The following is a 26,048-nucleotide window of genomic DNA, read 5'->3' on the forward strand; positions in this document are numbered from 1 at the left end:
ACAGCAGTGGTACACGATTACAATTCTGTCTTCTATAAATTTTGATAAAACGGTTTCGTAAGGCATTCATGTTTTAAGGATGTTTGTCCTGCGAACAGAGTGGCAATTAATATACTTGATGCGCTGGAATCTGTTTGTTATAGATTCTAGGGTATGGAATCGAATTTGCAGCCGTCAGTTGTTTCTTTACAGGCATTAGTGTACGTCGTATACTTGAAGTGCATAATAAATAGATGCTAATTATTTGAATATTGTATTGTAAAACATAACATCGTTATAGTTTTATCTAAGCTATCTTATCTTGTGAAAACTACTGTAATTCGGCTTTTAGCAGCCATGGACTGTTGCTAGAAAAAACCCTCAGAATTGACCAATGATAATGATGATAACAATAGTAATAATAATAATAATAATAATGATAATAATAATAATAATGATAACAATAATAGTAATGATACTATACTACTACTACTAATAATAATAATGATAATGATAATAATGATAATGATAATAATAATGATAATAATAATGATTATTATTATGAAAGATTCGGGCATGTTTTGCGGTTGTCAGGAACAACATATTATAAAGATGTGAAATATAATATTACAAAAACATAATGCTTGTGAACCGGTCTATAGCTTCCGTCAAGTGAACTCTACCACTTCGGATAGGCAGTATTCCTTTGTAAGCGCAATGAATATTCAGGTATTTTGTGTGTGAGAGCCGAAGGAAGGACTTTGTGATAACATTGAAACTTTGTGTCTTTAACCCCCTAGTTCCTCTTGCACCATCTCGCATCATCCACCCTACGGTAGATAGACGAATACCGCCGAAGACAGTGCCGATCACCAGTCGGCAATCTTCGGAAGAGTCCGGAGAAGACGAAGATATCCCCATCCCAGACCTGATTACTCGCACGCCACCACAGTCCATTCTCAAAGAGGATCAAATCGGTAGGTAAATCCTCACTTGCCTACGTCACCTATACATAAGCACCTAGGCACTTTTATATAAAACGTGTCTTTCGTCCAATTAAATGCCTCTTGCCTTCTACTTCTAAAACTGACAAGGCAACTTAAATGTGCGAGAATCATGATTGCGTTGGTATCTTATGTGTGTGTTCGTGTGTTCATAAAATGAGCTAGGTGTTATATTTGAACACAAACGCATTTGACAAATATATCACAAAAACGTAATGTAGGCCTACATTAGCTGTTGGAAATTTCATGCATGATGCATTTATTTTATAGTTTGTTTCTACACTTGTATGTGTAAAATATTTTACCCGTCAATGTTTAACGTGATACACTTTGAGGCACATTGATAAAATAATAATGATAACCAATAATACTACCAATAACATGAGTAATGATTATTAAATGGCAGCAATGAAATAAATCAGTTGAATTTGACTTGGACAATAAGTTACAGCTATCGTATATTATGATATCACCGTCGGACTGCAAATTTTATTCGGGTTTTATTTCTTTGTGTTTATCTGAAATTCTGATGCGCTCTGCTGCAATCATTGATTTTAATTCTAATTTTCAACTCGGATACGTTTGTCAGTGGGTCAGGTTATAATCATGTGTCGCAGAAAACATTAATCTGATTTCAGCTTTCCACTGCATTCGCATAAAGCCGTGATGTTTTTTGATGTTCATTCGTTCCATTTTGAAATCTAGCGAGATTAAAATATAGAGCGAACATTTTAATAATGGTTGAAGTGCACCGATAATGAAATAATCATTTCTTGGATGAGCTCATCCAAATCTGGCGGATGTAACGTTAATTAATTTCAACTTTCGTTCACAGGTCTTCCACGGCATGTATCACCGCTTTCCAGTACCGATTTATCAGCTGGTGAGAACCTCCACGCCTTACTTCATATCTTGAATTTCTCTTATAGTCTATACATTTTCTTCTCTCTCTTTCTTCTGGGAGACCTATGTTTTGTTTTGTTTGTTTGTTTTTTAAGATCTAGTTCATTGCATAGACGCTTTTAATATTTTCTGCTTTGTTTTCCAGAATTATGTCATAATTATATTCAATGTCACGTACCTGAATTGCATAAGGTTGTATTTGAAAGTTTTGTTTCAAGACTATTTACACTGTCTTGTTTATAATTGCATTATGTGTAAACAATTACCGCGTACTCTAGATATCAATGTATGTATTTTGTGTCATGTTTATAAGAGAAAGTATAGAAATAAATGTCAATATCAATGTCAATTGTCCATTGCGTTGACGTCGTAAGGACACGACTACACGACATCAATTAAGCAATTAAGCAGAAACGGGGGGGGGGGGCATTTCATGAAGCAGTTTGGTCGGATATTTTTTGGACAAACTGTTACAAGCTACTGAAATCCTTGCATCTGATTGGCTGAGAGCAAATTTGTCCGACAACTTTGTCGGACAAAATGCTTTATGAAATGCCCCCTCGGTGTCACCTTTTCAATCTCGCACGCCAATGTCCGGAATCTTTAGGGAGAAAGAGAAATAGTTTATGGATGTGAAAGACAGCTTCTGCGACAAATTTTGAATAAAGCGCTGTAGGAATATGTGGGGAAAGAACTTACAATGTCGATGTGAAGGCAAATGGGAAATTGAGTAAATATTACGAAGTTAAGTCATTTCTGCTGCTGTTTGAGTGCGTTCAGAAATATATCTGCACTTGTCATAATACAATGTAATAACCGATTAGGAGAGATTGTAATTTTGATATTAACCCTTACCTGTTGGTTTTGTGAACATGTTTGCAAACTTGCGAATCGCTACGACATACTACTTAACGCAACCGAAAGCAGCTAGTGTGACTGCGTCCAGGATTTTAAAAAAAAAAAGTCAGCTTGTCAATGGTTGGGGGGTAACTAGAGATAAGCCAGCGACTTTTATCGATATTTTATTCTTTTATTCTAAAATTGTTTCTGAACTCGGAGTTTTTAATTATGATATAAACTGTTGTTTACATTATCATTGTAATTATACATTGCTGCAGGGCAAAATTATTTATTTAAAATGGTACGCAGTGAAAATTCGAGAGGGATATTCTATTTTTGTTCCAGACGATGAGACAGTGTCACGTAAATAATTTCACGGGTATACGAATGACGCGCCCACGTGCTGGATGAGAGTTAATCATGTATGGGGCTTGTGATGAGCTGTCATACCAATAATCAACAAGTCGAGTTCGCGACTGCACCAAAAAAACCCTCGAAGAAGAAGCAGCTTTGCCCTCTCTGATGTTTGTTTGTGGCGCGAAAAGGAGTGGGCGTATAGTGTGCGGTCGGAATGACAAATGAAATCGACTCGTCTTTAGGGGGGACACGATAGTCTAATAAATCGTGTCACGTTTGGTGTCAAGGGGGCTAAAAGATTTAATTATGAAAGAGTGACACTCATCCACCCCTAAAATAAAGACATTTGAAACGTGTTTTTATCAATGAAAAAAAGGATGGGATTTGTCAAGTGGGTGGGTTCTTTCTTTACTTTTACTTTTGTGCTAATGTCGCATTGATGTCTCTTCGCTCTATTTCCCCGAAGGAATTATATATCTTTTGAGGTAAACAGCGACGTTGGCAATCAGAATATTAAGAGGAGTCAACTGACATAGGCGCGTATTGCTGTCGTGTTCTATTCATTACATGCAATATTCCAACGAGATGTAATAATTTCTATTCGATTTCATATCATGACCCTTTAGAAACCCGTATTTAATTCTCATTTCGTCGAATGGTCTGTGCATCACGAAACTCATAGTCTCTCATACAGGTTGATTTTCCAACAATATTAAAGTCGGAAACTATGCAATTTTAGTAATTTTAAGTTATTGTGTTAGGCTGAAGAAAGCATTGGGTTTCGAAGCACAGAATAAGCAAAATAAAGATTAGCACATGTTCAATATTGCATTTTTTCCTCCGATTCGACATCCAGTTTTTATGAGTTGAATAGACTTAGGCTCAGAATATTCTGATTAAAATTAAAGTTCAAAAGAATACTCTGCGATTCTTTTTTTTTTCCTTTTTTATTCGTATGGATTTCTTTTTCGCAGTACGTGCTACCTTTGATTACAATTCAACTCTAATACTTGGTTCAGCTTAATTATCTTATAAATTAAACTGTTACTTACAGGAGATGATAACAAAATATAGATTATGATCTCATCAAGGGGGGGGGGGTGGCGTGGTGAGAAAAAAAATTTGCTCTAAATTACAGATCTTTAGATTTGTATTTATTTATGTCAGTATTCATGCAAGAAAAAAAAAAGAGAGAAATACAAAGAATAGTTAAACAAATCTTATGACGTCAGGCATAGAGATACAGTACGTGTAAAACGAATATTATATGCATGAATACGGAGGGACTGTTCCATTCAGCTGTATCTAAAGAAAGACTACTACTGTTCTTTATGGGATCCCGTTAGAATAGATACGACAAAAGATTTTCCTATGAATAATTAACCCAATCAAAAAAAAAATAGATACATAAATACATACACGTCCTTCTCTTTCTTCATCTTTTTCATCAACAATATCAGTGGCCGAGCTACCGACGTGCATTCCCAGGCCGCAGGTTGTCGAACTACCGGTTGGCACGGCGGTCGATGCTAGTGGGAGTGCGGTATACTGGCCGCCCTGTGTCACGGTCAATCGGTGCGGAGGCTGTTGTTCCACCGAGCTCCTTCAGTGCGCCCCGAACAGCAGTAGACAGGTTGATGTACAGGTGAGGGGGTGCATGGTTAGCACACCGTCAATCATACCACAGGGTTGTTGTGGCTTAGAGGAAGGGGCGACGAACAACTCAATATTGAGGACAGCGTTTCGAGTTCCTCGACAGAAGCGGCAGTGCCGCCCTCATGCTGTGAACTTTGACCTCACAACCTATCCTGTAGGAGATTACACCATTAGGGTTCGAGGTTTGCTTACGCATATCATTACATTGCTTACGTGTATAAGTGTTTGATTGTTTACATACGTATATATATATATATCTATGTATATATATATATATATATATATGTTATTAATTGTTTCTTTAAAGACCTCAAGACCGAACATGAAATAGCGGTCCTATCCTCAATATTTGAATGACCATTTATGAAAGAGAAAGTCAGAGGGAATCGCTAATTTGAATGATCAGACTTGTAAGTCATCTGAATGATATATAAAATTGAATACCAAAATTATTGAAAAGATCAGATATATTACCATCGTTGTTATAGTGATCATTGTTATTATTACTATTACCAGTATGAGTTTTTATTATTACTTTTTTCGTTTTTTATCATTAATAAGTATTATTATTATTGTTGTTATTATTGTTATTATTATTATTATTATTATTATTATTATTATTATCATTATTATCATTATTATCATTATCAATATTATTATTATTATCATCAATATTATCAATATTGTTATTATTATTATTATCAATATTATTACTATGATTATTATTGTCATTCATTTTCATTATGACTGAAAATCAACAGGTGTTAAGTCTGATGTCGAACCCAGACGCTACCCAGCTCCAGTTTGCTGGTGTAGTGAATCTACAGGTCCACGAGGACGTGTCTTGTGAGTGTCAATGCCGCACGAAGCCATCCGATTGTCATCCTACGAGAGAGGTGAATATTAATCTGCTTGTTTGGCTGGTCTTAAAGGGAAAATCCACTACTGAGTCCAAATATAAGATAGTCTGATGAAAAAGAGTAAAATCTTACGAGTTTAACGGTAAAAATTTGACTGAAATCGGATGAAAAATAAGGAAGTTATGAAATTTTGAAGTTTTGCTAATTTCTGCAACACAGTTCTTGTACAGTGGATATGAATATGCAAATGAGTGAGCTAACCATGTCATACTCTCACAATTTTCCATTGATCATGTCCAAAAGAAATGACGAAAATTCAATGCTTCTGTCATTGAAGCGTGAAACATGTTATTCCTGCGTGGTTGTATAACTTCTGAATAGTGATCAGAATACCCGGATTTGAGCCTCGGGCATAATTACGTTTGAATGAAAAACTGGACATTTCAAAATTTTAAGTACAAACTATATGGCAAGATGTGAGGGAATGACATGCTCACTTTGCGATTTGCATATTAATTTGACTGTTCAAGAACTGTTTCCCCAAAAAATAGCGAAACTTCAAAATGTCATAACTTCCTTATTTTTCATCCACTTTCGATCAAAATTATACCGTTGAACTCATGATATTCTACTCTTTCTTATCAGACTAACTTACATTAACTGGACTGGATTTCCCCTTTAAAGAGATGGTGTAGTTTTTGTTGAGATGGGGGTTTCAGATTTTAACTTTTCGTGACATGATTAGAAACCACTTCTTTATGAAATATCAAAGAGCACACAGTATGAGGAATTCAAAGTTTACTTCATCATTGTCAATTGTTGGTGAAAATCGTGTTTTTTAATGGCTGAGATATCCAAAATAAATTTATACAAAGTGGTCCTAATGACAGATGGGTCCCACCTTATATCAGGACCTCTCGGCTTTTGGATATCTGTCAGTCATGTGAAGCCAAATTTTCATCAAACAAACTTTGAATTCCTCTTAGAATTGTATGCTCTTATCATATTTCACAAGAAGTTTCTCAATAATATCTCACCAAAAAACAAACAAACAAACAAACAAACAAACAAACAAACAAAAACCACTGCAAACCTGAAGCCCCATCTCAACCAAAACTACCATCCCCTCAGCAAGGAGATTCTAGGCGAGCTGCCTCCTAAGATTTACGATACATTTATCATTAGCTGATTGGCAGTGTCATCTGTACAGAGGGGGCGACGTGCTTGAATTGAACGTGAGCTTTGAAGAATGTTGTCTCCAATATGAACGCAGCTTGTGCCACTTGTGATGATTTGTTGTACAACCTCACGTCCCAATCGCTATCTTTTTAAAGTAAAACGGTATAAACAGAAAAAGAGAAATACTATCGTTTCCATAGACGTCATGCTTTCGTGAAGGGCAAAACTGCTAAGAGAAAACGTCAAAAACGTTCACAAAAAAATGAAATATGATTTTTCTTAACGAGTAGTTCTAATGACGCCTCTACCATTCTCATTGCTCATTTTATCCTATCTACTACAAATTTCAAATTACAACACAAAGTGTTCTACTGTTTCAGTATTACTATCAATAGAAATGCAATATTGCTTTTTTAACATTCAAAGCCATTTTTTTGTGTGTGTATTCAAATTTTGTTTGTTCTCTTCTGTTTTCATTTCAATCATTCTGAATCTTTACGTATTCCTGATAATGCAGGTGTACAGAAATTGTCAATGTGAATGCGTCGTAGAATACGAGTGTCCCGCGGGAATGGTGTGGGATCCTCTACGGTGTGACTGCGTTTGCAACGTTCCCTTGAACGAGAGGTAAGTTTGGTTGGAGTTCTTCAGTCAAAGTTTGATATGTTCTGATAGACAGAGAACAGGAAATCAATCGCATAGGTACTGTAAAAACTACGTTCAGTTAACTGTAGTCAAATAGCTACATAAACCACTTCAGGGTATCTAAAATCACTTGTCAATATGTCACTGATATTACGACTAGGTTTCGTTCTGAAGAAACAAGATTGTATTTTTCTAACAATTTTTTTTTTTGTATATGTTCATGTGGTGTTGCGCACAAGAAGCAAACGAAGAGATCACTTTGACAAGCAGAATCTAAACACTGCTAGCGTCCACATAAACGGTTCCTAGAGTGACGAATGTGGTTGCCGGGACTACTGAATGAGTAACAACCGTTTTAGCTGATAACAACCACTAGAATGGGATGTTAGATATCTGTACACATCTGTACATAATATTGGGACGGGCTGGGAAAACTCCATGTGAACAAAAACGACTATATACAATTCCCTCTGTCATCCAGCGACCCACATAACCCTGACATTCACCGGAGAGGTCACTCCTCGGCGGTCCCATGCCCCGTTGCCTGGAGACTTCATTTGATGCAATTTTCTCTCCAAAATCATACTTCTTATTCCGAATTATACGAGGAGTCCCAGGTTATATTCAGAGGTCGAGACATGTCATACCCTGACAAGTGAATGGGACACTGATTTATGATTCGAGAAATGTTTGGTAGGATACAAACCACTGAGTTTGGCTGTGTTTACCAAATACCAATATGAAGTCGAAATGAGCAACCCAGACCCGACCCCAGAGGGAGTAGGCACTGTCTTCCAATCTAAGAGCCTCAAGCTGGCTCTCAACGGTTCGGTCTATATTACATCTGCAGAGCTTAGCATAAGAGTTAACTGTGGTATATTCAGCGGTTAACCCTTTTTGTGTCACGGACTTTGGACAGTGTGTACAATGATATGTTTTTGTTTTGTTGTTTTTTCTGCGTCAATTGACACTCGTAGCACACAAAACAATTAAAAGAAACTCCACTCATGTTGAGGTTAACTTTCATTTCGGAAATAAGACGAAGAGTGATAAAAGTTTTACAATTCACAAGCATTTAAGAGTAATTGTCAAGTTTAAATGAAACTGCATCTCCTCCATATATTATGTATGTAGGCCTATATATGTAATTTACATAATACGGACTGAATGTACACTTGTACATACAAATGAAGAGTTTGACCGCAAAACGGGTGACGTACGATCATTTTCAAACTATTTAAAGTAAGTCCATCATCACACAGAACAAAGTAAAATCTTTCCAATGATGATTCTTCTGGTGCGAGTTTCTTCACTTTGTCTCCCTCTTTTCAATGATTCTTCTGTTGCATAAAATGGGATATTCTTGAAGTATAATGATTAAAGAATATCCCTTTTTTTAGCTGGTTTAATCGCAAATAATTATCTAAAATTGATAAGAGTGGAGTTAACTCGTTTTGCAACCAAACTCCTTAAGGGGTTGGTACAGTATTGGTGGAGATGGTACAGTATTGGTGGAGATGAAAATTGGGCTTTAACTTTTTTTGCGAGATTCCGAGAAAACACTTATGAAATAGTACAGAGCATACCATGTAAAGAGGAATTCAAAGTTTATTTGATGAAAATCGGGTTTGGTATAGCTGAAACATCCAAAAACAAAGTAAAACAAAACGATCCTAATAAAATGTGGGTCCCACACTTTATTAGAATCACTCTGATTTGGATATCAGCCATTTCAAAATCAATTTTCATCAAATGTTTAAATGCTCATGGAATTACATACTCTTTCATATTTCATGAGAAGTTTCTCACTATCTCACCAAAAAATTATAAAAACCTGAAGTTAAAGGCATAATTTACCATTTGCAGATGAAACAAGAACTTAGCATTAGTGCTTCAACATGGTTATAAAATGTGAGTTATGGATAAAAACAACCAATGTAAAAATTTGAACCAGTTTAATCGATGTTAAGTATTGTTAGATATACAAAATGTGAACAATAGTTATAATAAAAATGTTTCCAGACTAAACCATCTACAGTTACGGTTTATTGAGAAAAATACAGATATCTCCTTACATTTTAGGCTTTATCACAAAAATTTTATATGATGGGATGTTTTGTGGTACAACAGAACTACACATATGCATTAAATGTCATATCTTGAAAATTTTTTAAATCACTGTTCCCAAAGGTAAACAGGACCTTTAAGTCTCAATCAAAACTATACGATCCCTTTAGATACATACATAGATACATAGATACATACATACATACGTACATAAAATACTGCGCACGGTTTTCGACCTTAAGTCTCGATATCTATCTACGCCGCTTCCACACTGCATCCGGGCAACCCCATGACGTCACATTTAATCTCATTCCCACAAAAACCACCACGTACCACCTCTCCACCGATATTACTACCACTACCGCCACTACCGCCACTTATACCACTAACACCACATCATATCTCACCACACCCAACAATAATAATTATCATTGGCAATGGCCCAGAATAGGCCATGTGTCACTCCGTAACATCTTAATTATATGTACGTTAGATATGTTGAAATTGTATGGCCAAATGAATAAATAAACAAGTAAATAGATAGATAGATAGATAGATAGATAAATAAATAAATAAATAAATAAATAAATAAATAAATAAATAAATAAATGAATAAATAAATAAATAAATATATTTGTAAATAAGCCTTAACAGATAATAATAATGATAATAATAACCACAATAATAATAATAATAATATAACATTCAAATGCATGCACAAGAAAACATTTACACTCGACATTTTTCGCTTTTTGACTCATAAGTTGACTACTCATTTATCTGATTCATTCCGACAAACATTTCAAAAACGCAGAACTCCATTCTCCGGACTGACTGTAACCATGGTAACTCACCTCAGTCCCATGACCCCCTCCTCATTCCTCACCCTTCATCTTCAGAATTATTTTTCATCCTCTTCTTTCATTCACGAGGGCACATAATACTTTTCATTTAGTGATAAGATAAGTAAAGCTCTCTGTGACATTCTTGCAGAACAAGGAGAATCGTAATCATCAAATTCAGATTGATAAGATATTTTAACATTTTGAGTACAGTCGCAAAACCTTAAGGCTCAACTTATAACGAGACAAAATTCAACATGTTTACCCTGAGCGTGCATACAATCAGTCGAAAGTGAAATCACCTCGAAAGTGAAAGTACTGTGGATGTTTTACGTTGATTTTGATGAAATCAGGACAGCAAATTCAAAAAAGAGAACAAAATACAACTTACAAGCAAAATAAAATATCTATGAGAAGTAATGTTAAAGGCAAGTAGAAATGATAAGCCGTGATGTGGCGATGATGTCATCGTTTCGCAGCTGTCCCTCTTGTTTAAATATACCGTAATATAAAATATAATTTACATATTGAACACGCGTAATGTTTGGGTCGATTATATACCAGAGCGGCTTTCATAACCTCTCCCCCTGAAGTTATCATCGCTGTGTTATTTCTTTTCTACATTAACTTGATGCAACGGAAGTGGTTTTGTTCTGTTTATTTTATGTAAACAAGCAAATCAATTGAGATAGCATTGGCTTCCAAATTATTGGAAAACTTGTCAGGCGCTGACACGTAGCACTTCAATTAATGAGACTTGTATGGATGGTTAATTGCCACTAATGTCATAGCTTCCTTATTCCATGTGCAAATATAATGAAGATACTCATATTAAGTGTGTTCTATTTCAAGCTGTTTGTTGAAATGTTGCTATCTAGGAAATGATATTTCACATTCAATACTCTGTGCTACTTTGCCCCCAGAACTTGTCGGAGGCGGCAACATTTCGACGAGGACCTGTGTGGGTGTAAATGCTTAGACAAGCATCATGAGCGCTGTCTGCCTCCCTCTACGTTAGATCCACACACATGCAAGTGAGTAAAGAACATAATACTACTACTACTACTACTACTAATAATAATAATAATAATAACAATAATAGTAATGATAATGATGATAATAATAGTAATAATAATAATAATGATAATGACAATAATGATAATAATAATAATAATACTCATCATCATCATCATCATCATAAAAATGGAGTCTTTTAATGCGCCATGTCTGTCACAGAGAGACACTCCTGGCGCAGAAAGGTGAGACCTCCAATTAAAAAAAAAAAATGTTTTAATAGTAAATCTTTCTATGAAAGAACGTCAGAGATGAACTGCACAAAAAATGACAAGTGAATAAAAAAACACACAGAGCAATACAAGTTTAGAGGGTATAGAAATTTGGTATTGAACTCTCCATCCCCAGAAACAAGACAGATACTATTTTCACTCCGAAGATGGAATGTTTAGGAATGCTGAAAGTTTACTTATGGGCCATTATAAACATAGAAGTCACCATGTTTGTTAAACATTTCAAAGTGAATTAAGTGTATCCGCATCTAGGGTAGTGAGGTATTTGCAGTATAAGTTTCGATACATCGTCTTTTTCGCCATAATGATGAATTTCTTTTTTGGTGATAGTAAATTAATCAACATTAACTAAAATTAATTAATTACCTCTGGTCATCCTAAAAAAAAAAAAAAATTATCACATGATTTGCAGTAAGTTGGTTGTTACTTTGATTAGATACAAATTAATTTCATCCCTTAACAGCACTCGATATCTGATCGAATATTATAGATAAAGCAATCATGTTTTTACTACATTCAGGATTTTCACAAATTTCAGTGTATACCAATGAGAAGAAAAGAAAAAACCACATATTTATGATTAGAGAAAGCCTTATAAACGTGATCCCTCAAAGAAACACCGTGTCTATAGGGATTTGTCTCAGTGTTGGTGATGACTTTCCCTCTCTCTCTACTTAAATGAATATTTAAGTAGATATCTTATTATAATTATGCTATCAGAAATATACACGGTTCATGGGTTCACGAGGCTAAGAAATGACGTCAAACATGTACTGTGATACCTCGGTGTCTTCTAACGATGAAAGTGTGTGTCTATCAATATAGCTAGCTTTAGATCTACGACTGGTCTCCCAGAGTGGACAACAGAAAGAGCTCTGTCTCGCGCATGTGCAAAATATATATAATTATATATATATATATATATATATATATATATATATATATATATATATTCATTTATTGTTTTGTTTTGGGTTTTTTTTGCCTAATTAGCGTCGCGTTAGCGTTCGGAACGCAGATCTACAGCTCGTTATTTTTTTTTTTTTTTTTTGGAGACATCGTAGACACGTGAACACTGCCAAATCATAAGATTTGTGTTCACTTTGTTCTTTGCTAGGTGTCTATCGAAGAGAAGAAGGCGTGGGGTCGTCAGGTCTTAACCCAAAGATGTTTCCAGAGGACAAACAGTGGTATCGCTCTACGGAAAGACTCGATCTACAAATCCGAATGCTCTTTAGTATTAATAGGACATTTCTGTTTGCTGTTTCCCGGATCTCTGCTGAAAAGACCTGATCGGATGGCGGGAAGAAAGCCAGTGTGGTAGCATTATACAGACAACAAGAGTAGGTTTTATGTGTGCTGTTCGCGCGCTGGCGGCCAACTTGTGTCAAACCCGCCAGAAATCGCTTATTTACGACCGACACCCATCAACAGCGCAACATGGAACAGGCTGGAGGGCATGTGATATTATATTGATGCTTGGATAGAGTCAAGTTCAGTTCTTATTGTCTAATAGGATGATGCTATTACCCTGTTTGTAGTTACAACATTTACGTAATTGTACCGAACAGATTTCCTGAAAAAAAGTGCAGATTTGAAACCATGACAACACTGTTTTTTTTTTGCAATCATTTTTCTTTTTTTCTCGCTCTCTACCACACAGAGACTGCACAGCAAAATGGAGTTAACATTAGAAATAAAACAATAGCAACCCACAACAAATACATTAATTACTCCCAGATTCAAGAACATGATTATTATTATTTCTCTTTGAGTCTTTTTTTTTTGGGGGGGGGGGGGGAGATTCACGGTTGATTCACTCTCAGAGAATGATATTACAATATAAGACCTCCTCGAAAAAGTTCATTAACCCTATGTGCTTTGAGTGCTAGCCGGCACAAAAAAACCCATGTAGGTATACACAGTGTCCAAATTCCTTGACACACAGAGGGTTAATAGACTTTAAGGTTGCACTTGATATTGCTAACATAAATATATTACGGCAATCAGCGTATAAGAGGGTAGGAAAAGGGGTAAATCCGCATAAATTCCTCATGTTATTGATGAAGACATTGGATTCTAGTACAAAAGTGATTTCATGTTTCTAAGCAGATCGCTCTCCTCTTGTTTCCAATTACGCTTTGATAGTGGTCCGGGCTTTAATCAAAAGTTGGGTGTAGCTTTGACCACGATCTGTTCTTGGAACGTTCGAAAACATTCAAGTCTGATGGCGCACTGCCAAGATAAAGAGTAACCTTTGACCCTATGGTAAAGCCGATTGAAAGACGCATTTTGTATTCAAGGAATATTAAAGCGTGTTTCAAGAATTCTTTCATTTGTCACTGATAAATGGCGTCAATCATTTGACACTTGCTATGAAGTAATGAGAAATATCGAATGTCGCACAAACAAAATAGAAATCTTGACAACCATAACAACTGAAGGATTTTCTCACGCTTTATTGTCCAAATAGAGGAAATGTAAATATTTGTAGCCGCCATAAGCGTTAAGTGTTATGATTACAATATCTTGTACTATATTTGTAAATATTAACTTTATTTGAATTGTTCTTTACTCTTAGCTACCAAATGAAAACTAAGATACCCTAACCCTCAAAACATCACTGGACTAGCACTGACTAGTTCCGAACTAGGTGTAATCTATACACTACGCTATTGAAGCAAATAACATTATTCAACTGAGTCCATGTTATAGGAGCTGGCAAAAAATGATCATTCCATTTGATTTATGATCAAAATGCTCCGTTTACAGACAGAATACTGTCAATAAGCATAATAGATGTATAAGGATTGCATGGAACTATCGAAATCATGACGGAAGAACAAGTTTTGCTGTAGACATTTCAGTACTGGTGAAATAGATAGTTGCCTGAATAATGTAGCAATAACTGCATGATTTGATTAGATAATCGCCATGTCGTAGTGACTGACGGTATAGTATACTTCTCTTTTATTGTATTAACTCATAATACTATGCACAATTTTCAGACACAGTACGAAGTGTACTGTGTAATCCAAGGGGGTAAAAGTGGCGAAATGATTATTTCCGCCTTGTTACAAAAATTCTTCTTCATCCGAATTATGTCTGTGATTGTATTTTAGTGTCAGTCGGAAGTACCTCTGTATGTACATTGCAAATGTAAAGCACAAATATTATGACGAGAAAACAACAGCATAAACATGAGTGTATTGGCTTGTCTTTAGCGTACGTGATAACACGCTATGCGTAGAGCAAGCGATCAGGATAACTTATAACGATTATAATATATTTCGTTATTCCGAAGGTTCATCAATCCGAAATGAAATAAGCTTCATTATTCCGAAGGTTCGTTAATCCGAAAATGAAATAAGTTCGTAAGTACACACCGTCTTTCCATTATCGGAACAAGGAACATTGGGAATGTAACGCCACAAATGTCGAGATTACAATCCTGTATCATTTTCGGAAAGACTAACATAGAGGCGTAAGGAATTTGTGTGTTTTGGAGTAACGAACCTTCGAAATAATGAACGTTATTTTCATTTTCGAATTAACGAACCTTCGGAATAACGAACGTCACCCATGTTTGTATAAGGAGGTAGAGGTGATAATTCATTGACTCGTACTGACTCTACTCGTGAGTGTTCAAAAAGCAAAACTTTGAGCGCGTGTGTGTGTTATTATACTAGTACTCTTTGAAACCTCTTTCAACAACTCAACGCGATATTCTAAATGTCTCAAGTGGCAAATTGAATTGTCATGTTGGGTTTCAATGGCCGCGTCGTTTTAAGAGTTCCTGGTCCAGTCCAACCAGGGACCTGGTCCTGTTGTGCAGAATCGTCACCCAGGCCATTCTAGACTTGTCCTCAACCTCATCGAACAAGAGATGACCATCTTTTGTTTCTGCAGTATGAATTATAACGATAGCAACCAGTTTAATTTTGTCATAGACCACGCACGCAATTTGTATACGTTTTAATCAAAGATTTTTTATTTTTATTTTGAAATCAACAAGAAATATTTTTAGTCAACAGTAATAAATACAAAACAGGTTACTTCCCTCGATTACATTATCCGGTCGCGGCCTACATGCAACAGAACTTATAAACATAAATAACCCACATACAAACAATCGCTCACACGTACCCATACACACATTGGATAGGTATTAAACAGAGCAAACTCAATATCTGGATACAATACCAATTATATGTATATGATCATGAACATATTGCGCTGGTCGATTTTAAGAGCCTGTCTACTATTTTTTTTTTCTTACAGAGGCGATTTTTACTTGAATGAATTTGAAATCTTAACTATTTTTTTTTTAATTTTGTAGTGGATTGAAACTCCAATACAGAACAAAAAAAGAAAACCCGCATTAGCACTTTTTTCCATCGAGAATTGTACACATAGATATGCAATTATGTCACACGTATACCTCAAAATGCATATTTGACTGTTAACCATCAAATTCTGGAGATTTGCTGCAGAAATTATCTTTGTGTCATGTTCAAAATGACCCCTCTGAATCTTACCTTTGTTATATATATATATATATATATATATATATATATATGATATATGTTAAAAGGTTAGATTTAATTGGTTATTTTTCATTAACTTTACATAAACTCAAGACCATTGATTATTGACCATTGAGAACAACTCGAGAGTGAAATTGGAAATTAACGACATGACAATTTTATTCATATGACACAAGTATTATATAACCACCCCCCCCCCGCCAACAAACAAAATCACAACACCATCTGCAAAAAACAAAACAAAAACAAAAACAAAAAACAAGACAGATGCAATACGGAGTTCTTACCCGATGCTAGCGTGATGTTGGCTGATGTGATGTTTGCCCAGAACGTGTCGTGATCTTTGGCCACAGATCCACTGCAGACAAACAAGAGGGACAATAACAACAACAATAACAATAATAATAACAATGATAATAATAATAATAATTATTATTATTATCATCATTATTATTATTACAAAAATAGTAATAATAATAATGATAATAAGAATAAGAAGAAGTATTGTTATGATGATAATGATAATTATGTAGTCTTCGTTTATATCCAGGATAACCTCTTCAGTGTTCCCACTGCTCTGCCAGAGGACCCTGCCATTATTATTACCCTAGCGGTGCCAGTTACCCATCTATACACCTGGGTCGAGAGGGACATAGTGGTTAAAAACATCTTGTCCAAAGACGTAAGCATTGGGCGGGATTCGAACTCGCCTCCTCCAATCGGGAGTCTTATCCACTATGCCGTAGCGCCCCCACAATAATCATAATTAGTTAGGGTAAGAGGGCTCGACAGAACTGTAGATCACATGTAAAACCTATTCACATTCAATATAAAAAAGAAAATCATGTAAAGGTTTGAAGAAATTCAACATTCCCAGCACATATTGTTTCTGGAAAGTTTTAGTTATTTAACGTGTAATTTTCCCATTTGAGGACTGTGTTGCAAGTCTGAATGTTACACAGTTAATTATTCGGTTTATTTTAACTTTTTCAACACAGTAACACTCATTCAGCATAAGCTATTTTTTCAAAGGCTCCGTGCATAAAATCATAACATTTTGCAATTAAAAGTACACACGAATGAAAGAAATCACAGGAATATCAAAACAGAAAACATAATATGTTACATAGCGATAAAAAAAAGAGACGCAACGGTACATGTCACCATAAAAATGCTTTAGGTATTCTTTTAGTGTGTACTCACAAGAATTGGATGGTGCCGACAGGTTGTTTGGTGGACCAGGTAAAGGTCATCCCAGACTGCTTGGGGCCAGGGTTGGAGTGGGTGACGCTGTCGTCTGAGGCATTACAGCCGAGGAGTTTGGAGTTTGGCGGCAAAGCGGTAAAATTACCCACCGGAGTCTCTCCGCCACCAGCCCGACGTGCCTGGATCATAAACCCGGTGAAGACCTCCTTGGTCTCTATGGTTACTGGGATGAACCAAGTATGCGGGAGGAACAACGCAATGCACATTAGCATAATTATCATTGTTTATTCCGTGTATAATATAGGTCAGTACTTCTCAACCGGTGGGCCGCGAAGCTCCATCCGATTGGCGGTGATCTATCACTTGGTCTACTCCCACATGGTCTAATAGCCATTTGGTCTCAACCCACATGTTCCAATCCTGTTCCAATCCAATACAACCAGTTTGTCTAATGACGATTTAGTCCAATTGCCACTTAGCCTCATTACCAGTTGGTCTACTTCCAGATGGGCTATGCCTATCCCACTTCGTCTCATGCCCCCAGTTTATTAGACAAAAAATGGTAAAAAGTCCAGGGAGACAAAACAGCAGTTAACCATCTGGTCATTAAACGATAAATAGTCAAACTGGGCATTAGACCAAGTGCGAAGTAGACCAAGCGGGCATTAGACGAAATTGATTGTAGACCAAGTGATTTAAAATGTTTAGCTGTAGTGATGTTAGACGAACTTGGAAGTAGTGGTAAAGACCAAGTGGCAATATTCAATCTAACTGGGCCTCGAAACTTAATTATTTCAGGAGCCAAAATGGGCCTCTGGTTAGACAAGGCTGAGAAGAGTGTATGCTACACTGTGAAAACATCGGTGTTAGATTTAACACCATGGGTGTTAAATCTAACACCGATCAAACTTCAATAGAGGACCACACCCACAGGTGTAGAAAATGCACTGTGATGGTGTTGAAAAGTGTTCACCTGACACTTCGTGGTGTTAATTTGACACTGTACCTGGTGTTATTTTGACACTGTACCGGTGTTAATTCAAAAATGACACCACAAGGTGTTGATTTGATATTTGTTGGTGTTAATATCAATGGTTTAACAGCCGTCCAGCTTCAATAAGAGACCACACCAGCTGGTGTTACTGTGGTGTAAATCTATTTTCACATTTTTTCAAAAATCTAGCATTTTAACGTAAAATTCTTGATCGTCTTGTTTAAATTAAAAATCAACAAGAAGTGCAGTTACTAAGAAACTCTTCAAAAAAACAGTTTTATACTTGGAAATGACACCCGGAGGTGTTAATTTAACACCATAAATGAGCACCGAAAATTTAACACCAGCTCGGTGTTCACTATTTAACACCGGACTTTTTGCAGTGTAGGTTATACAAGCCAGGGTACAGTTGACCCTCGTCATTCAGTAAAGTTTCCACAAACACAAAATATTCATGTTTATGTTGCAATCATTATATAAAACCTTTTTTTTTTTCATACAGCTCTTATCACCACACAAAAATATATGATCGTCTCTGTCCACATTCAAGGAAGGGAAATATAGAAATAAAGGGAAAGCATTATGGGAGAGAAAATGAGACAAGGTATTATGAAAAGAAACAAAACTTACCTGTATTACGTTGATTATCCCACATGATAATCATAAAAGCCACTATTTACAATTTATTGGAAGCAGTGATTAAAAAAATAGAATTATCACATTCGATGCCGCAATACCCTACAATACAAACATTCGCAAAAAGCCGCAAATATAAGGAGATATCACTAACTTTCTCGATAAACCATAACTCTGTAGACAATCTCATTAGAAACAGTCTTTAAGAAGTATTGTTCACATTTCGTGCATTAAAAAAATTAACGGTGATTGAACTGACTAAATTCATTTTCATGTTAGTTGTTTTTATCCCTAACTCACATTTTAGAACTATTTTGAAGCACTGAAACTGGATTTTTTTTGTCCATCCGCAAAATCAATGATAGCATATTACAGGCCTTATTCATATAAATGTCATTAACCACAAACAACAAAACTCAAGTTATTCTCAATTTTTCAAATCTGCAAGTTACTCTCAACCATCCCCTATAAATTGCAAATTTGGAATAATCAGTTCTGCTGGACCCAGTTAAATGAAGATACCAGTGTCGTATTCTTTGCAAGAGATATACATGTACATGAATTACCTTGGCTCTTACAGACCGACAGAAGAAGTAAAAGCAGAAAAATTATACTGGGAAACCCCTCTATTTCACTTCATGTGACGCGTCCCTGCGGCAAAGAGATTAACATTTTTTTTTTCAGAATTATTCTATCACAGTTTGAGGATCACCATACGTAATATCTAATGACAATGAAATCAAGGTAGTTGAATAAAATATTTTTCACCGGAATGGCCAGGAGCTCTTTCGCAATTCCCCAAAAGGGACGTGGCGTCGCCAAGTCCTTTACTGACGACGACGACAACAACAACAACAACAACAACAACAACAACAACAACAACAACAACAACGACAACAACAACAACAACAACAACAAACCCAGCAACACTGGTAACTAATCGACTGCAATTCTCATTGACGCAAGGTACCATTATTAATGTATAATAGTGTCGGCGCGCAAGAATCCGTCAAAAGTGTCTGCGCATTAATCATGGATGAAGGAGAGAACTCATCGCAAAGGTATCTATTAAAGTTGTTCTAACTTTAAAACATTAACTTTAAAACATTGGTTGAAACTTTTATTCTACCGTAACTGAATCATGACACACCGGAACTTTTGGAAATAAGACATCTCTTCGCATGGATTGTTGTTGTGGTTTTTGTTTGTTTGTTGTTGTTGTTTTTGCCCTGTAATTCGTCCCGTAAAGTGCTGGTTGTAAACCAATGCCACCTGAGAATAAAAATGACTGCAAGTCTAATATTAGAAAAGACGCAAATGGATATAATGTATGACATGATGATATTATTATACTCAGTGAAGTACCTTCGATCTTTTGTCCCACTTTGTACTCCTTAGCGTTTACCACGAACGAGTATGGGGAAGGTTTCGGCTGCGGCGATATCTGAGATTTGTCCCGGGCGTGATGGGACGGCATAGCCAAGGGACAAGCTTGCTTTGGCGCCCCGGTGGGGTAGGCCCAGGTCTCTCTGCCTACCAGTCCCACAGCAAGCAAGAAGAAACAGACAAGTCGAAGTAGGTCCCAGGTTCTGGAAACCGCCATGGTGTTAAGATCATTGATTTCGAAGCGTGGAGGATCGACAACGGATTCAATCTAACCAGAATGGACACGGCCAGAGTTTGGGTCCTGTAATGGAATTTTGTGCTGGAGGCACGAGGCAAAACTTCACCTTTGGACCTTGAGATAGAGACATTCTATAATCTGTGCCATTATACAAACGAACGTTGAAAATCATGGGCGTTTTGCACAGGTCAAATCACGGTATATTTATATTGATATATCATGCACATCACATCTCACATCTCTCTCTCTCTCTCTCTCTCTCTCTCTCTCTCTCTCTCTCTTTTCGGCATCGGTGCCATATTCAGCTATGAAATGCTTACGTGTACCGATTTTGAATGGGGATATTTTTTTTGTTTCTAAATCAATTCAAACTTCACCCAGAGAGATGAAGAGGCATTTTTCTGCTCTTTCAGACAAATATCTTCTAAAAGTAGCAATTTTCTTTCTTTTGCTGCAAATCTGTCCAAAAAAATGAGTATGAAGTATACGAATGTCAACCCTTACCCTAACTCTAATCCAAGCCTATTTGGCTGTGTGGGGTAATTTCATAAAGTTTACTTTCTGACTGATAAAATTCAGGAGAAATACTCTAAAAAGACTCTACATATATCAAGGTAAGTATCTTACCCCCCAAAATCATGATTTTTTACTATTTCATATTTTTAATTGACAAATTTGTAAGTTTCTTCAAATCACGCGTCAAGGGAAAAATTGTGGCAGTATGCATCGGTGCCACAAACTTGAATTTTCATAATCATTATTCAAAGGCTTAATTTATTTTTGAGGCAGGGTATGTGTCATAAAACAATTCTTTTGACCTCGAATTTCAAAGGTCTGGGCAGTATTTCCATTGAAAAGCAGAAATATGAAAATAAAAATTATGGTAATTTTTGCGTCTCTCATATTTTGTGTACACAACTAATGGGGGAAGGTTATTGCATGCCATGAAACACCCCCACTATTTTTGCAGCCTTGCTTCTCCAATCAAATCAAAACTCTTGCCTAAAATTCATTAAGCATCTATATTTGTATTTCTTACTCTTTTGATGAATTTATCGCAATATTATTTGTTTAGAAATGGTTTTAAAAACCTCAAATTTTGGTCATTTGGAAAGCGCCCTCACTTGTTCAAGATACTCGTATGTAAGAAAACATGCGTAAAATAACAACAACAAAAAACGCCTCTCTCGGATCGCTAGCTAATCATACTAAGTAGTAGCGTTAGACAAAAACAATCGTACCTTGTTTCGTAGCTGAGTTCTGCTTTCTAATAGAGAATTACCCCCAAAATGACATAGAACAGAAACTATTGCCAGTCCAGGGGCCAACTGGATCTAAAATTGGCAAAGAATCTAGAAACTTGATAGCGCTTTGTGTCGCAGTTGCAGCTTCTGTCACATAAACAGTGTGCTACAGTGCAGTATGGACATTTCAGCGGAACGATGTGAAAACTCCCCCGGCAGTCTGGCGTAGTAGTAGATCCACGACAGGGTAGGGTCACCGCTGGAAATCTGCTGACAGCACTGAAGCTCCAAATCACGAATTGAAGAGCGTAAAGTACCGGTGAGTTTGCTGTGCTATGCAACATAATGGTTTATTGTGTAGTGAAGTCTTGATCTTGAAACTCTTATTCTCGGGGTAACGTTAAGACTGTGTGAATGTGTAGTACTAGTACTTAGGCCTAGACCTCTATGCCAGTATGGCTATGTTGTGAAGTGTGTAGTTTGTTTCGTGCTTGGTCTGAACAGAGTCGGAGAAATATCTACCATTACCAAAGTTAGACCTCTATGAAGCGTGTAATATACTATAGGCTGAAGAGTATGTCTTTCCGGAGGAGTTTCCTTTTGCTTTACTAAATAATTTTTGACATAACATTCAACAGCTTTCCTCCATAGTAAACAGAAGGGAATTTTGAGAAGCCATACGAAATCCCTGCGGAACATACAAAATGTATCCCCAGGGCAATTCCACGGTGACTGACGTTACGCGTAAGGATTTTCATGAAATTGTTTATGCTGTAGTTTTGTGAATGAAACCACCTGGGGCTTGCAATTAGCATTGATGAATGAGTTCATGAGAATGAAGAAAAAAGTTTTTCTCGCAAACTGCATTTCGTATCAGATAGCAAGTGAAAATGTGTCGGTAACTGACGTTACGGAAAAAGGACCTATGGAAAATTATGGTGTAGATTTGAATGGAAATATGTCAGTAGTATTGTCATGTCCCTGACTTCTAGACTTTATTTGTTTAATATGGCAATACACCTAGGTTCTTATAGGAACAGGTGTGCAAAATAATGTGCACCCTAGATATTTCCTTTTAGCACCATGCCAGTTTCAGTGAAGGCATGACGGTAACTGACGTTGCACTTACATTTGCTTGCACTTACATTTGCCATAGGGTTTACACACGCAAAAACATGATTGGGAATAGTTTTGTGATATTTCATAATTCTGACCTTTCAGAATGATTTGTTTGATAAGGAATCATACCTTGGTTCATCAATTATAAATAATCAAATGAAATGAAACATTAGTCCATTTTCTGTGTGTTCGTTCTATGAAAACTTAAAGGTAAATATGTCAGTAACTAACGTTACATATACTTTTGCTATGGGGTTTACAGAGAACTAATTTATTTAACAGGTTATTATACTGCTGCAAGATACCAGTAACAATCCCACGCAATTACTTAGCAACAAATTAAAAAGAAATCTAAAGACAAAAATGGGGTTGGGCCCTTAGGGGGCAACCCCCCCCCCCCCCATGCCATAGCACAGTTGGGCAAAAATAATGTAAATGCACCCGAGGATATTTCTCGACATATTTGTCTGAAGAATGCTTATTCAACAGTTATGAGTACACAGAGCCATTTAGATTCAGCAGTTCCAGCTTGTACAAATATATTGACATAACTATTAAAGGTTTTTTTTTAATGAACAAGAAAGTTTCTATCTAGAGTGCCCCACCCATAATACCCTGCTGTACGGTACTGTACAAAACATGGATATTTTTGTGTGGGAAAAAAAACAAAATCTTGAAGGTAGTGGGGGGAAAAAAAACACATATCAACTCATGTATGAAATCTAATGTGATATATTTCTTCTTCTTTTCTGTATTTTACTCCTCCTTCAAGGCATTGGTAGGGCCATAAATACCAAAAAAAAAAAAAAACCAAACAAACAAACAAACATGATCTCCATCATCAATTGATTTAATTGAAAAGTGTTGAACTTTTGATATTTCTCTGTGACGAAGAAACATTATGCTTTTTTGGTCAAAAGAGCATGATTGGTTTATTCCTTGCTTGAAGTAAATAACTGTTTTTCTTTTCCTTTTCAATGATATATCAAGGCTTGCAAATACTTCCCAGATACACCAAGAAATAGGAGGGCTTTGCAACGAAAGAATTCTAACATCAATATAAACAAATCTTCCTGTTCATAATTATCACATGTATTACAAAATGTCCCTGCATGAATGAAATGGAGAATAAATCAACAAATATGAACATTTTTTTTTAAACCCTAGAATCACCTCTCACTTGAGCAACATCAAGTGTTAAACATTTGGCAACATCAACGAGTATGTGCCTTGTGTACCATAATACAAGATGTGGCACATTAACTAAACCACACATTTAAGTGCAAGCGAAGAAATATATCTGTTTACTGGCATTTGCCTTGAGGTAGAAATTTCACTTAGCTTCCAGAAAAAAAGAAAAATATTAGCAAAAGTGATCATTAGTAAAGATTATAAAAATGTTGGTATACAGCTGTACACAAGCTTTTGTATAGAAAAGGTGGTTACCATGCAACCACGTCATTGAGTAGGCCTACAGACTTTTTGTTGATAACCTTCGACTTCACAGATCTTGAAATGGCCTAAAGTCAAAAAATTTGCTAACTGAGTCAATGTTACATAGTGTATGACGTTTCGGTAACTGACATTACACATTTTGAAGTGTTCATTTTGACTCTCCAGTATGCCAAGTATCCTTATTTGTGGTATTAAAAGGAAGGCATATGGGCATACATTAGAAATCCAAAGTTACATCATACAGCTCACATTCTTTGATGAATAAAGATAAAAATTGCTTGTTTTTGTCAAACTAATTTAAAAGTTTTTATCAAATTCTTTAAAGCAACCAGCTTTTTTTTTTTCTATCGTGTGGTAAAAGACTTCTCTGGAAACTGCATGTACGTATAAAAGATTGTTGTTTAGAGTACTGGTAAAGTGGATATACAGAGAGTAAGTTATGTGACAATACAATCTTTTTACCATTGAGTTATCTAGGTATATTTTGGCAGCCATTTTGAAAATGAAAATGGCCGCTTTTATTGAAAAGCATAATGATTCTTAAAACTTCAACTCAAGTATTGTCTGAAAATGTATGGTGTTTGAAACAAATATCATTTTGAATTTTTGGCACAGGTCTGTGTCCTACTGTATATACCGTGGAATTGCCCCCCAGCAAGATGCTGACTGATCTTTCAGTCAAAGAGAAGTAGAGACAAATAGATTGAGGCCTTACTATTCATTCATGATACTTGAGTCTACTGTTGTGACAAACCAATTTACTGTCTGTGCCAAGACATGCAAATCTAGAGGCCTTGAGCAAGCCAGCCAGGCAAGTTACTCCATCCAAACAATTCATTTTTGGATAAAGGAACCTTCAGAGTAATGAATCCTATTTAATTTTTGGAATTTTTTAATGAATCTTCATAGGGGCAATTCCATGAAATGGGTGTCATGGGGTGAAAAAATGAATTGTTATGTTAAAACTTGCTACCTATTTTATTTAGTTCAGTACTGGGGCATACTTCTGGGCATGTGGAACAGTAATTTGTTACACTAATGTACCCCCAGAATGGCATATATTACACTTTTAAAGTTTTTGAAAATTCTTTTATCAGAGTGAAGTAGTTAAAATTTGATGAATTGCATGAGTCTCATTCTAATTGTGTGAGAGTTGGCAGCCCTGACATTGAGTGGAAAGTCCACACTGGTAACAGAAGCTGGATGTAATTTGTAGACATGTATTGTATGTTATTTTTAAAGTAGTTTACAATTGCTGAAATCAAGTGTTTCGCTCATGACTAAAGTTACTTACATTTAAGTTCCTGTGAAAGGAAAGAGAAGGAAAATATTTTATTACAGTGCATGAACTACTATTAGTGTCTACTACTTTTGTATTTTCTTGCATTTGGTTTATAGTGGTTACTTAGATTCTGAAAAGTAAAGGGACATGTATGTGGCATAGACCGTATGACAGTGGGAAAAGGATGAAAGAGTGCCAGTATTGTTTTATTTTAGGGGCAAAATATATGTAGAGGTTAAATACATCAAAAACATTTAGTTTCCAGCTAATTCTCATGGTCAGGTATGTGATAGTGATTACGA

General features: G+C 36.0%; 2 protein-coding genes across 2 annotated transcripts; one reads left to right on the plus strand and one right to left on the minus strand.

Moving 5' to 3' along the window:
- The first annotated feature begins 1,364 nt into the window (after nucleotides 1-1,364).
- LOC139744542 (vascular endothelial growth factor C-like) lies at nucleotides 1,365-13,206 on the plus strand. Its single transcript, XM_071654974.1, has 7 exons — nucleotides 1,365-1,368; nucleotides 1,819-1,866; nucleotides 4,544-4,728; nucleotides 5,501-5,635; nucleotides 7,296-7,405; nucleotides 11,256-11,366; nucleotides 12,757-13,206. The coding sequence occupies exons 1-7, from the start codon at nucleotides 1,365-1,367 to the stop codon at nucleotides 12,797-12,799; spliced, it is 636 nt and encodes a 211-aa protein (XP_071511075.1). The 3' UTR covers nucleotides 12,800-13,206.
- A 2,202-nt stretch (nucleotides 13,207-15,408) lies between these two features.
- Nucleotides 15,409-20,625, minus strand: LOC139744543 (putative defense protein 3). Its single transcript, XM_071654975.1, has 4 exons — nucleotides 20,388-20,625; nucleotides 17,390-17,615; nucleotides 16,474-16,544; nucleotides 15,409-15,542 (listed from the first exon to the last, which is right to left on the minus strand). Exons 1-4 carry the CDS (start codon nucleotides 20,623-20,625, stop codon nucleotides 15,409-15,411), a joined length of 669 nt encoding a protein of 222 aa, XP_071511076.1.
- Nucleotides 20,626-26,048: the final 5,423 nt, after the last annotated feature.

Source organism: Diadema antillarum, unplaced genomic scaffold, assembly GCF_040938485.1.
Source record: "Diadema antillarum isolate AM-2024a unplaced genomic scaffold, OU_Dant_1.0 seq00001187_RagTag, whole genome shotgun sequence".
NCBI classification, from domain to species: domain Eukaryota; kingdom Metazoa; phylum Echinodermata; class Echinoidea; order Diadematoida; family Diadematidae; genus Diadema; species Diadema antillarum.